At 37.8% G+C, this 15090-nt stretch overlaps 1 protein-coding gene across 1 annotated transcript; it reads left to right on the top strand.

Annotated features, from left to right (window-relative positions):
* The first annotated feature begins 8972 nt into the window (after nucleotides 1–8972).
* Nucleotides 8973–14684, top strand: LOC661675 (uncharacterized). The gene is made up of 3 exons (XM_971300.3): nucleotides 8973–9122; nucleotides 9176–10106; nucleotides 13474–14684. Exons 2-3 carry the CDS (start codon nucleotides 9734–9736, stop codon nucleotides 13569–13571), a joined length of 471 nt encoding a protein of 156 aa, XP_976393.1. The 5' UTR covers nucleotides 8973–9122; nucleotides 9176–9733; the 3' UTR covers nucleotides 13572–14684.
* The last annotated feature ends 406 nt before the right edge of the window (nucleotides 14685–15090 follow it).

Below are 15090 nucleotides of genomic sequence, written 5' to 3' on the forward strand. Positions count from 1 at the left end.
TAAACCAGGAGCTTTTCCGGTACAAATTCTGATAAATTACCGCGTGATTTGTGATGCGATCACTCCTCAAACCTGCCACAACTTGTTTAAGCATTTGACCTCAACCGCCAATGTTTATAAACAACAACTCATCGCGTTTTACTAACAAAACAGCCCAAAACTGCAACTGTGTGTTTTCCTCGCTGGAGATCCCGATTTGGGCATAGCAGCGTTCGGAATAGACGCGTGGGTCGTCTGTTTGAAAACTAACGTTCGAAAAATCCTACGTCCGTTTTAAATTCCCAAACCTGGATTAGTTCAGCCTTGATCTTAATTAACGAAACGTTGTGGCCATCCTACGGCATAAAATGGAATTTGCTACTTGTAATAAATGCACGTGTAGGTTTTGTTTCAGTATGCCAACTATTTCAGACATTTATTCAAACGATTTCCTTTATCAATGAGGTTTATGGCGTTTAAGCTTTCACTTTCGAGTGGAAGGCTATGGGTGCTCATAGTTGCAAAAATCGGGCTTTTTTCCGAAGTAACAATGAGATAAGACTGAATTTATCAATTCTATTTGCATACCACATAATTAATTACATCCTGTTTATTAAAAAAGTAAACCAAATAGAGTGCATCAGTATTAATTTATTCAAATGCAACTTCCTTTGAAAATAATTTGCAACATGATACAGACACAACAAGTCTATCAGCTCGTGCCTTCCATAAACATCCAACATGCTCACAAATAAATATTTACACGGCAAATAGTTTCGTCTACAATAGAATAGGCCAGACATTACGAAAAAATCTATTAAGTCATTTAACCGATTTTCGTTCTTTTAGCCGTGACTCATGGTGACCAACACCTGAACAATGCTCGAGCTACAAGTTGGAGCAAGTCTATCACATGTTTTTATCAAATCCGGCACGGGCCGGCTTCGATGCGGGTCTTTTTATGCAAATTTTGGCCCATCTGTCACGGCTCCGCTCTATTTTAGCGTTTTTAGGCGGGACGCTTCTAAAGGCCCCTTTGCATGCGGGCTGCACCTGCCGAATTTGGATCAAGTTAACGCGCCGATGATAAGTTACATGGGGCTGGGGCTATGGGCGGTGGGCGGGCTCGGGTTACCGTAACGAACCATTGTGCCAATTTTTTATGCAAATTCGAGAGCGATATAGACATTAATGGCCCATTCATTGAAATGTCAACAACAGAATGGGAAAGCGCTGAAAACATAATATTCAACTTGGGTCTTGAGGTGCATTTTTTTCGCCAGTGAGTCCAGAGATACCAGAAATGTTTATGTCCATTATAGTTTTACGTCTAACGGCCAAGGTAACAACAATGCCATTCGTTTCATGCTGGTTAGAGTACAGAATGATTTTATAGTCGGGCAGGAATTTATTTTCAGATTTAAAAAGCAAACAAAGTGTGAGAATGCGAAAGATAATCTAGCATATCAGAATGAGATTATCGACGGTCGTCGAGGTGTAATAAAATCGCAAAATACACAAATCGATTTATTGTATCGATTTACTAAAGAGGCAATAAATCACTAAATCACTAGAACTTAAAACGGGATTGTAAAAATGATTGAAACGGTTGAGACTGGAAACCACTACAAAGAGGCAGGTTTGAGCCTGAACCAGGACGTGAATTTAATTATTTTTATTTATTTCAATGTAACTGGGCCTTTAATCTTAATGTTTTTTCTTAAAATATTTTCCAAACTAAAGTGAGTACAGGAAATTGCAGGATAGTGGGGCAGTTTTAAATTAATTTAAATCCAACCAATTCACTAATTATTTGGAAAAAATGCAGAAATGTTGAATTTTGTACTCTTTACAAAACTGGTGACTAAAATTTTCCTAAGAAACATGAGAAAAAAAAATGAAAAATTTAAAATTTGCGCTTTGTTTTGTATTTTTCAAGACGCCGTGAATACGGTTGAAGATAAAGACAAATGCTAGTAAAAAATTTGCAGAGAATTAAATTCTTTTTAAAAAAATTAGCAAAACTATATCTCTATTATCAACGATCTTGGCCCCAACCTCAACTTACGTAACCCTGAGTTAATTTAGACCTAAACTGAAGAAGATAGAAATATGGTCTCCTGGACTTTTTTATAGAAAATTTGATTCTCTACAACTTTGTTCTTTAAACTTTTTTTGTATCTTCAACCGTATTCCCAGCGTTTTGATAAATATGCGACGGTGCGCAAAGAATTATCGCTCAGAATTCTCAATGTGCGTTCCACCTTATATTTTTGCAAATACTGCGAATACGGTTGAAGATACAAAAAATATGTAAGAAACAAAGTTGTAGAGAATTAAATTTCCTACAAAAAAGTCCCCGACACCGTATTTCTATCTACAACGGTTTAGGTGTAAATTAACTTTCAAATACTTGACCACTGACAAAATGAAGCAAATCCGACGCTTGACCGTTTTTTGACTTTGGGGTTGACGGTAGAGATATGGTCTCGCAGACTTTTTTAAAGAAAATTTAATTCTCTACAACTTTTTTCTTAACATTTTTCTTGCATCTGTAACCGTATACGCAGCGTTTTGAAAAATATGGGATAGAGTGTTAATCCGTAAAAGTTTGAAATTTTTTTAAACATAGTTTGCGATGAAATTTTTGCATTATATTTCTGTACTACTATTGAGAATTTAATGCATTATCTGCCTGGATTTTTTTGTTTGCGATATATTCACCGTTATACAAGTACAACCATTTTTTCAAATTCATTGCTTTGAAAACTTAGACGGCAATGGAACAACGGCGCTCTCTGGCGATATTAACCGAACTATCAAGATCGGAACGTTTTATTTGTACGCCGTTTCATATCCTAACCTTTAGATATCCGTAGTTCAGAAGATATTTCGCATCTTTTTATTAAGCTACCAACATGGAAAACAACCAAAAAACGCTTAAAGTTTTGCCTTGTCTACGTTTTATTCAGTGTTGTCTATTTAATTAGGAAGTGTACCTAAGCTATTTTGATGACTTAAAAAAATTTGTTTGTTAGGAAATTATTTGCGATTTTCCAGAAGACTATACATATCAAAATGACAAGATAAAGCTTCGTCTATTGTAGGTCTAAAATCATTGTATGCACTAGTTTAGTGTTTTTTATTGCAAAGTAAATAGAGTTTATTTGTAGGTGTTTACATATTACTGATAAATTTGTACAAGTACCTAAATGTTTCTTCCTGGTAGTACTACAAAACTGATTCAGTTTTGCAAATTTAACTTGAGAATCACAAACCCTTTGACCATAACGCCGAAAATTCCACAAACAAACCAAATCTGCGTAATTTTGGACTTTTCCTATTTTATTGTTATCTCCGATGCACTAGAACTCCGATAGCTTTGTGCGCCAGTCCGACAAAAACAATAGTCGCACCTTGTTGACAAAGCCCTACAAAGGCCGGAAATAGCTTTACACCATCTCAGGCGTTCGAAATTCGTCGGTTTCCTCCCGCGTGAGGTAAACCAAGGTGTGTAACACACACGGATCCGACTGCATCCCAGCCATATGTAATTTCCTCCACCGGAAACGCGCCCACACATGGGCCATCCGATCTCCCCCACCGGATCTTGTTACTTTTATGGTTTCCATCATTTTTTCTCCATTAACCTTGTTAAGGTGAACGCGTTCTTAAGAGCGCAGCGGCCAGATGGCGGATTTAACTACACCACCGTGAAATATGGGAAAAAACCGCGTCATGCATCAATCGCCACAATCACAATGGACCTGGAGGCGCAAAGGGCACCTGACGAACTTCCGCTCCACCATGCGAAAAAATCTTACAACTTTTTCAAAATTATTGTTTTAACTTCTGTCTCTACATATTTTTTCCAAATCACAGGCCATGGCCATATTTCAGCAAAAATGAATAATTTGCTGTGCACTTCGCATAATTGCGTAGGTAATGCCTGTGGGCGTCCACCATATGTCACTGGCTAGAAATTGGATAGTTAAAATAAAACTCGGGCAAATTAATAACCGTTTAGGGAAAAATGACACCCTTTCGTGTCATCTGCCATATGGCGGTCACTCCTCCAAGCGTGTAATACAATGATCCACGTCGCTGAAAATTGAAAAATAAATCGTCTTACATCATAACCTACTTGACCCGAGCAATTATTTAATAGAGCTTTGAACTTTGTGGGTCGTTTGCGATTTCGAGGTACCACCCAGGATGCTTGCTAGCTTATATCAAAAGTTCGAGAGGTACTTGGTGAATAAATGTAGCAGTTATTATTGAAGACTAAAGGGTTCTTTGACAGATGTTTAGGAGAGCACGTGATTCGAAATACGAATTAGAATCAGATAACACTGACGTGTGCTTTGTATTTGTCCAGGTACCCGCACCAGAGGCTTTAAATGAACGTTTTATGATACTGTCGACTGTTTTTCGAACTGATATCATCGAAAACACGTGTGCTAACGATGTGCGGTTTCGCAGGGGGACAAAAATTGACGTCATGTTCTGATTGATCGGCGATAATTCGCCAAAGACGTTAGATACTACCCAAAAAGTTACGTTTGATTAAGTTTCATTTTATTTAAGGTTAAATCTGATCAAAGTTTTCTGTAATTTTAAAAATTTGTACGCTTCATTGAAAAATATAAACGACAGCGTACATCGTATCTTCTAATTTTTCTATTTTTTCTCCATTATTCAATGTTACCAACTTAATTTCAAAATTACAGGCCGGTGCCCTACTACTATAAATCAACAAAGCCAGCAACCGTTAGACGGCTTTAAAAATAAAAATGATAATAATAATAATAATAATAATAATAATAATAATAATAATAATAATAATAATAATAATAATAATAATAAATAAAAATTTTTTTTGCGAAATTAACGCTTCCCTGTATATTTTTCTATGTAAGGAATGTCAAGTCTTTATAACTGCGACCTTGAAATTCTCACTAGATGATTTCTAATTAATTAAACAATTTTTGGCGGATGCGCCGGGCCACTAGATACACAAAAAGTTTGTATGCGAAGTTATTGCAAAACAATTTCAATGGCCTTGAAGGATTAGATTAGAGGTAATGGATGATTTAAAATTGGAAACACCACCACACGTGTTAAAAAACTGTAAATGTGAAATTTTTCGGTCATTTTTTGCCATAAATGTCACTAATTAAAATATCTTCATCTCCGCATTCCCCCCATAAAATTTATTTTCGGTCGTCCAATCTACCAAATCCTTTGCGGTCTGGTCGGCTCTGCTTCCCAGAAGCTCTAATCGGGTCATTTCGGTACTTTACCGCTTTGAAATTTTTCCACCGCTCAAGTGGATTTATCACACGTAAGAAATGTCAAGGATTGGGAAAAATGATCTCATTAATAATGACTTTCAACAATGGGTAAAAACGTTTTTGTGAGGGGTTATTTAACCTTTCACGGTTCACAGTGCCTGAATCCCACCCATCCTGTCTCTCCTTTGGACAAAGATGAATTAACATAATTTTTCAATGCGCTGCTTAAATTTCATGGTCTGGAAAATCCTCGATGCACTTGCAACCAATTTACAAGTGGAACGCAAAAAAACACGATTTCACTCGGAGAAATTTTATTAGTTGCTAGATATTGTCACAAAATCCCTAAAATTACGTCTATGTTACAGATTTTTGGTATGTAGCCGTTCATTATTTATTATAAATAATGGTTAAGGACTAGACAGAACAAATTAAATAAATTATTCTATTGCACTAGATTATAAAAATATACAGTAAAAATTCAGTCTGTTGGTGGGGTAGGGGGAACCCTTTCCCACTCCCAGTCTCCTTCCAAGGGCACTTCATTTACAAAATCAAAGTTCCATTTCTCTGCAGCCCTTTGTCTACTTTCCTCCAACAAATCGATCAAATCAGGATGAACATTTTCATTTTCCTCACTTTGAAATAATCGCCGTCTAACGTTGTTATTACCATTTTGAGACGTAGGGGGTTCTGGTTTCATGACAGTGGCACCTTCACTACAACAAAAAAGCACTTACACTACTTACAATAATTATTTGAAAGCATTGCACTACAACCTACCAACTGATAACAGCACACAATTCAACTCGCTCTAAAATCGATAAAATAGCCAAGTGCAGAGCGCATGTCAGACAAGTGCAATATAAAAATAAATTTATTAGAAGTGCAAAATAAAAATAGATTTATTAGGGAACTCGTACCGTCACGTGACAACACTGGAATTAATTATTTTGTTTCGTGGAATCCCCACACAAGCCGTATTGTTGTTAAAAATGGAAATTGAAACGGGTTATCAGTGATATACGAGCGAACAATAAGCCATTAAGTCAATCTAAATGCACTTAATGTCATGTGCGCAAAAAGTAAATTATAAGGCTGGCCAACTTCACCCAATTGAGGGCTACCAACTCACCATTTTTTTAGGGAAAACCTCGGTGGAGCCTCACACTCACACACAGGTTAATGTGAAACTGTTGTTTTATTTTGTATTATTTCGCGTCTGGGAACAGAAAGAACAATTGCATCAGGGAACGGCCAATAAGCGCCCGGTATTACCCGATTCCCTCTCTCTTTGTTCCGTCTATTATTATTTGGATTAATTGCACGCTATTTCCGGCTTTACGCTCCGCAGAGCCGACCGAATTTGAATTTCATGTGGCATCCGTGATTTTTTATTTACCGTTTTGTTGCCAATTTATAAAACATGTAATTACCAGCTAGTGCTTTTGGCCAAATTAAAGTGCAAAAAAAATAGAGTGCGATGTTATGTTGGTAATAGTCATAGGCGTGCATGCAAAATAATTTGTGCAAAAACGTAATTTTCACAACTTACCTTTCTGGCGGCTTTTGGCTCGTCATCACCTCCACGACATCAAACACAGTGTATAAAATTCAATAAAACGCATATGAAAATATAAAAGAAAAACCAAAAAATTTTGAATAGTGTCAATTCTACGGGACAAAAGTCACTCTGAAACCTGGCGCCTTGATTATTTATAGCACCCCACTTTTCAATTTTAATTATTTAATTAAAAGTTATTCGCTAACGACGAACGAAATTTCTTCCGCAAACATAATGACTCATTATATTAATTAATTTTTTCCCTCCTACTCGTAAAGTGGGATAACGAAATGCAGCAACATTGACTTCATATCAAACCATCCTTCCTGTGTGGTTATTCATTCGACCCTGTTTTTTGTCTTTTTATCACTTTAATTTAACAGGAAGGTGAACAACATGTTCATAGTCTCGAGTAAAGTGGGTCACACGTAAATACATTTAAACGCAAATGAAACAAAATCGTCAAATGTGAAATGTGTTATCCCTGGAATAATTTAATCCCATTAATTGTTTAAAAATGTGTAGTTTATGCAACCAAATTCACGGACGCGTCCAGCGCATTGCCTACACTGCGCTCAGTTTATTCAAATTATCAGATGATTGAAAAATAAACAAACAAGGAGATTAGACTCTCAACTGAGCCAATTTGAGTAAAAATAAATTCGTTAGCTCGTACATAATAATTTCCGTAATTGCACTTAGGTGCGAGACTTTTATGGCCGCTAATTATGCCATAATTACGCGGGGGCTACTCGGTAATAGTAATCTCTTTTTACGATTGCTTTTCTGCGAAAGTTCGCCATACTCAGGTGCAATAATTGTAAAGGAGCCGGACACCTGTGTGCAACAAATTAAGCGAATCTCAAAAGACTCGTTAAAACCCGGTTAAAACGCATCTCGTATTCAGTCTACGTTACTCAAAAATGGCGGAATAAATGCAAAAACATGACGAAATGTTTATTCATACCGCAGCGTAACTGCTGCGATTGCATCACCGTTAAGCAGACTCTACCCGAATGTTTCCTGGCAGTGGAATAGGTCAAGGTTTTGGCAGGGCGAAAATGGTAATTTTTGTGTGAATAGGAGAGTCAACTACCTGGAAAAAGGGCGGGAAGTTTTACTATGATCTAAATAGTGTGAAGAGTCTAGACAGCCTGTCTACCTCTTGTAGAAAAAGCCATTAAATCTGGACTCTACCTGGACAAAGCTACAAAGTTGCGGACCTTAAACAATTGATTTTATTTCACCTCGTGTTGTATGCATTATTTTTTGCACTGCTTGATTGATATATCCTGGAAAGTCATTTAGGGGGTGAGAATATCCTGTCTGGAACGGATGCTGAATCTCCTGACCCTCTGTTTAACGCAGACGGAAAAAAGCGAAACCGAGATTTTTTATCTCTTGTAGTAAATGCATTATTTATAAAAATGTAGGTCAGTTACACGATAACAATACTAATTTTTACTAATTAGTCGTTAATTGTCGCTTTTATTTAAATATTTATTGTTTGTATGCACCAGTATTGTGAGTTGTATCTACAGTATTATCTAATCGTAGGTTCATTAACCATAAAAACGTTACACAAAGCACTCATTATTAGTTCGCAGCTTTACAAAAAAAATTAGAAATTTGGAGGCAGGTGTAATATTGCAAATTTCGTTTTTTATGTAGGCTAGAGCAGGTGAAATGTGCACATTTGAGGGAACATTGAACTCGCCTTTGTCTATGGGGGCTATTGGCCCCAATTATACCGAATTTAATGGACTCCAAGTTTAACTATTTACAAATTAGCACGAGATAGTGCAAATAAAGTGCATAACTTCAAACAATTTGAAGATTTTTTTTCTGTAAATTGGAATTTTTCAGGGTTGAAATAAAGTTTATGTCCAATGTCCATTTGCTCTTATTAAAATAAAATAATAATAAATAAATTATTACTACCGTAATTGCGAAATTTTTGAGAAATGACTACGTATTATAAAACCGAGTTATTTTAAATCAATCGGTTTTTTAGTTTTTGAATTTCGAAAAACTTAAATCTTTGGGATTTTTGTTTTTATGGTATTAACACCCTGGTTCATGACTTGATTTTGCTTGAATCAAGTACGTAGGTGGGTGCAAAATGTCGTTTTTTTGACGCTGAAAAAATCGAGTTTTTGTCAAAAAATCAGTGAAAATTTAAAACAAATCGTCATGAAAGTGCCAAAAAAGGTAAAAACGGTGAAATGGTTGTTATTTTAAGTAGAAATTTGATCCACTGTGGAAGATACGACGTGTGCGACTTTGTGGATGATTTGAGACAAAGAAAATGTTCATTTTGGGCAAAAAATGTTTTCAGGGACTGAAGATGCCCCAAAAACTGGAAATCTGGATAATGGCAATCCATTTTGCACGTCATTATCGGCCCCCCATTACCGACGCTTTCGCTTTCAAAGCGCATTAGTTCCTCGTAGAAACTAATCAAGTAATGTGCTGGAATCATCTCAAGCGAGATAAGCAAAGCAATAAAATCAGGCATTAACAACGCTCGCAGTGACGAAGTCAATGCAAATTAAAAAATAGTGTCTTAAAGTGTGCAGTGTTTTCAAATTTGAGCGCGACCTCCCCTCACCGGTGGAACGGTCCAACACATCCACACGATTCCATAGCGTCTTTTCCTCGCGTCAGTCGCGTAAAGTCGTCCTAAACGAAAGCTTGTGTGCGTTTGTTCGAATCTTCGTTGGGATTTTCTCGCGGAAACTTGCACAAACCCGCTGTGACTCTCACCCCGTGTGCCATACGGACACTCACCCGTGCCTCTCCTCCGGGAAAATCGGTTTTCCACACCGGAATTGAGTGTTTTCTGGTTTGGTAAAGTGAAGCGTGGCTTGGACTCGTGTATTGTTGGCTGCCTATCATGAGTATGAGCGTTTGCGAAAACGTCAAAATGAGCTACAAATTCATGGGGCGCAAGAGCCCCATCGCTAAAGTGAAACGCAGTCTCTTCGGGAAGGTCGACCCCGAGGACAACAAGGCCTTCATCCAGAATCACCTCAACTACGACATGTCCAAGAATTGCGCCAAATGGAACTTCAATTTCCGCGAAGAGACTACGCTGGACCCCGAGGGTGACATTATTTGGCGTTCTGCCAGTCCGGTGATCGTCAACCGCAAACGCAAAATCGTGGAAATTGTCGAAGCTCCCGCTTACTACTTCCAGCCCATTGAACCAGCCGCCCGTTCGACAGAAAGCCCCAAAATCAAGGTCCCGAAACAGACACAAATCACCGGTGAGTGGCGCTCTCAAAATGGCTAAGTCAATATTTGCGATTTCGTTGCGTTTATTATTGTTTATTGGTTGCATTGTTGCCGAGCTGGCGAGAGCAATGGCCCCGAAATGCAGCCTGCAGAAAAAATTCGCTCGGGATTTATTATTTTGGCAAATATTTGCGCGTGTTATTCATCGGTGCGGAAAGTTGCCAACTTCACGGCGGCGCGAATTTCGAAATTTGCAAATGCACCAGTGATTCATTGCAAGTTTGGCATTTTTTTACGGTTATAAATAGAGTTGTTTTCCGTTTTTTAGCGTCCATTCCGTTAATTAACATAATAGCGATTGTTAAATTGTTTATCATATCATGATTACGAACGTGACCTACGATTCAACAATTGAACGTACTAGACAATGTGGTGAAGCAAAAAATGGTAACGCAGTGAAATATTCATGTCTCAAACGCACCGATAAGGGATTCAAAGCTAGTTTTGATAAGCGTTATCTCGCAAATTGCCAATTCTCCGAATTGCTGATTAATAAGTTTAATTAATCACAATCAGAGTAGTTATTTAGCTATTTGGCGCTTCACATCCAGTCTGAGATCAATAAATGTATTATTTTATTACATTCGTTGAAAGGTTTAAAATTGGTCTATTTGCGTATGAGTTTAATTACATTAATTTACTGTTGCCTCTGATTTTTTGCTGCTGTTAGGTAATTGTTGGACGCTGATTTCAAAATTGCAAACAGAATTTTTCTGTCAGCTTTAGTTTTCGAAATATAGCCAACTCATATTAGCGTTTATTTTTATTTGCAACCATTCCGTATCCTTATTTGAGCGTAATAATTGCTCAAATTACACCTCAGGTTCAGTTAGATCAGTGGCTAATTGGCCTAGTTTTTCAAATTGGATATGTCTTAAGTTGGTCAGTTTGCTCCGACATTCTTTTTCTGATAAATTTCACTATTTTTACGCATTTATTTCTCTTTAATCGAGTGACTGATGTTTTCGGTCTAAATAGATAAGCCCCGTTCTCATTGCATAAATCACTGAATTTTCGTGGTTTCGGTATTATCTCCAAAAACAAACGTTTCCAGCCCAGCTGTGATTGTCACAGCCGAAAATAACCGTTGGAAACACCCCCTTGTCAATACGTCACCCCCGTAAAATGCACCCTCGACCTATTGAAAAATTCCGTTTTGGAAGAGCATCTGTCCTATCTTTCACACACGTACACTACCCACCCATAAACCCTCTCGAAAAAGCCAGCTGTTCGTTTTACGTAATGAAAATGTGCCGTTTCGTAATTTCTTATCGTGTGATCGATTAAGTACATAATTTCAGTGTGTTAATAGTAATTATTTGTCAACATAAAACGGTGTTATCTTGCTTCGTTTACAAACTAGAATGAGGCTTGGTTTTATTATTTATTAACGGTACTCCAACACACGGTATGAATAAATTGGCGACGTTGCAACGTGAATGAATTTTTTTGAAAATTTAATGGCGTGCTTGATGAAATGAGGGCCAGTGTCCTCGATGCTGTGCATCGTAAATAAATAAAATCTGAAAATAGCACTCTGCAGTGGCAAATGCTAACCATGTGGTGGCGTTTTTTTCCCTTCGCGTTGGGTACTTGTTTACGCTCGTGCGCGAGACCGGCTCCCCGTGTTTATCTCTCGCTTTGAACCCCCTTAGGGTCCTGGTTGTGTTGTCTACGGGTCGTCGTCCCGAAAACAAAACTCGACGCCTACGGCCCTTGGAGCCCGTTTTTTAATTTATATTTTTCGATGATCAACAAACCGGTCGCACCACCTCCAGAATACGCTCAGCGTACGTGACATGGATATGGCCGATCGTGTGGGAGCCGTCCGGTCTTCATCCACTCCCCCAAACCCCCTCGTCGAATCTCATCACGTGTGTGCTGCGTTTTTTTCGGATAGGAGGAAGCGTGTGTTTTTTTTTGATGTGCGTGGTGCGTAATACACACCAGCTCACCTTGATCGGGACGTTAACCTGATGATGGTGCCGTGATAGATAATGGGGGCTCCGCGCTGTCCCTCCCTGAAATCAGATTATAGGAGTGTAGCTAGCGGGGGTCCGCCGGGGGCCAACCAAGAAAAACCTCATCAGCGTACACTGCACTCGCTGTGTTTACAAGCAAACGGCCACATCAGGTCGTTCACTCTTTGAGTGAGGCTCGAGAGCTCTAGCTCTTCCATCGGCACAAAGAAGTGAATATATTTTTTATGGTGTGCGGTTAAGGAAGTCGTTGCGATGCCGGTGACGAGTGCGATGGGAATGCGGCCTCAGGGGGCCAGTAGGTGAAAAAACGCACGATTGAGGAGGAAAATGTAGGGTGATTCGGCTCTCGTATGACTTTCTTAAAGAATGTGATTTTAAAGGAAAATAAAAAAGTTTTACCAGTTTTGGTTTTTTAATATCGATATCGATAAACCCCAAAACCCTCTTTTCCATAAAAGCCAAAATTTGACTCTCTAAATATGCTCAATTGTTGATTTTGAAAAACCTAATTTTTCGCCCTGTAACCGCCTCAAGGGTCGCCAACAATAAAATTATGAAAAGGATAATCTCGACCGGTCAGTTGTGAAATCAGCTCCGATTAATTGTATTCGCTTTTGTCCTCATCTCTCCGCGCTCTCCTTTTTCCGCAAACCTTTTAACTGTCATTTTTGACGAACAACGTCCGTCAACAGTACGAGGGTTAAGCTCCCTATTTCTTTGTTCGCGATGCACCTCGAGCAACGTACGAAGTACAAAGGTCATGCCACAAGTTAAAAACCCTTGGTACACCGGACCGATATGAATAATAATAATAATAAAAAGAAATGTACGGGAGGAGAATACCGAAACTAATACACGTGGCATTTCGGACCAATTACAAGTTCTCACGAAAGAGTTCTCATGTTTTCGTCGTTGACATCCGGGTTGAGGAAACTGCCGAAAGGCTTGAAGACACATGACTGGGTTTTTGCGTGTGAACACCGAAATATGTGACCCATTTTTCACAAAAAAATCGCTTTTGGTTGTTGGAATTTTGGCAGGATTGAAATTTAATTGGAGTTGTAGATTAATTTACGCCTCTAGATTTGAACTCGCGATAAGTTTTAGTTGACCTCACCATCTGTAAGTTTTGCGGGAAACGTTCCCATAGTGGTAAAAAACAAAAACAAAGCGACTTGTGCGTAATTCGTTGTCCCAGTTTGGCGAAGGTCGTTTGCAAGAGTGATAAAAAGTAACCTTGAAGCTTATATCACTACTACATCGTTTATTGCGTAGCGGATTATAGTACAGCATTATCCGTTAGACCTACACCATCGGAGGTTTTGATTGTTGTTAATTTGTTTTTCGTTTGTTTCAGATTACATGGTCAAGTCCAAACGGCAAGTGGTGTGCAAGAAGGATACTGCGGTCGAAAGGCCGATAAAAATACCGAAATTGGATTTCTGTTCAAGTTAAAACGATTCTGTCTAAAACCCACTTCTCTTTACAAATTTTCGATCTCTAAATTATTTAAGTACAAGTTGTTGAAAAAAATTATCTTAGATTGTACAGTGAATTATTATTTTTTGTTTGTATTTATTTTGTAAAGTTGGTTTTCTTTCTTTTGATCTCGAAAATATTTGGTTTTGTTGGTGGTTTTTCCGCGAGTTGGAGGCTCAGCATGATACGTAATTAAGGGTGAAGGCGTTTATAAAGGTTTTTCTGCACTATCCATATATTATTTTTCTTCTTCATCGTGTGTACATAGATGTGTTTAAAGGCTATTGTGTTAAAGGAAATTGTGTACAATTAAATTAACAAGAATCTTGCGTTTTTGTTGGTCTATTTGTACTTACGATACGGGTTATTTAGTCAATAAACTAGTGCAATTTTTCTTTTACTTTGTTGACTAAATATAGATCGTGAACTGATATGTAGATAGTGCTGTAAAGAAATTTTATAAATTGTTGGTTGGTTTGACCGATCAAGTGTGTGTAAAAAGAACGATTTTATCGGCACAGGGGAAGTTGGGAATAAGTTTTTCTAACTTTTGTTCATAAGTACTATCAATTGGAATGAGTAACTGTAATCCAAAGAAAAAATTAAGTACAAAGTATTTTTGGCAATTTTTTAATGCAGAATATTCATTTTGTGGCAGCTTTGCCTGTTTGTCAATAAAAATAAGAAATAGGATTCAGGTGTCCGAAGCAGTACTTGATTTTTTGCTTTTATCATTCAGGGGGAAGCGATTTTGAGACAAACTAGAGTTGCAAGATCTCAATTCTGCTTTTGTTTGTAAAAGATTTTGAGATATTAAAAATAGATGTAATTTATAACACCTGTGATCTATTAATGTATGATCTCAAAAAATATTTTTTATTTAAATATTATATAATTTTTAGCCAAATAATGTTCGGTTGAGGGTGTAGTTGTAATAAAAATAGTGCCTTCGTTGTCTTATCACAGAAAGTAACCTCAGCCCAACAGTGTTTGGAATACTGTAGTTTAAAAATAGTTTGTATGTAAAGCTGTTGAAAACATCAAAGTATATAAGGAGCCCTTGAAATAAAGCTTCTATTTGTTAGTGTACACCGAGTTTGATTTCGATGACCTTGCCCAAAACAAATGCAATCGCGAGCACGTGATCGACCAACTAATTCAATTGGTATTGTGCACACAGATGCATTTGCCAGGTGTTGCGACCTTCAGGGTCACACAACCTCGTAAAATACGACCAACACAAGAAAACAATGGATTATAAAAACCATCTGACCGGAACGGAACATGCCATTCGCAAGATTTGTCGTTTGTTCTTGATTTAATTCATCTGACATTTCGCACTGCGAACAATGGACACGTATGCCATATGGCATCGACGACCTTGATTAAAGCGGCCCCAATTTTTGCAAATGATAACGATTTGCTCAAAACATCGCCGGGTTTCTTCCACGACGAATAAATAGGTCGAGGACAACCGCCAGCGCTAATGCAAATT

The sequence above is a fragment of the Tribolium castaneum genome, chromosome 9 (genome assembly GCF_031307605.1).
Source record: "Tribolium castaneum strain GA2 chromosome 9, icTriCast1.1, whole genome shotgun sequence".
NCBI lineage: Eukaryota > Metazoa > Arthropoda > Insecta > Coleoptera > Tenebrionidae > Tribolium > Tribolium castaneum.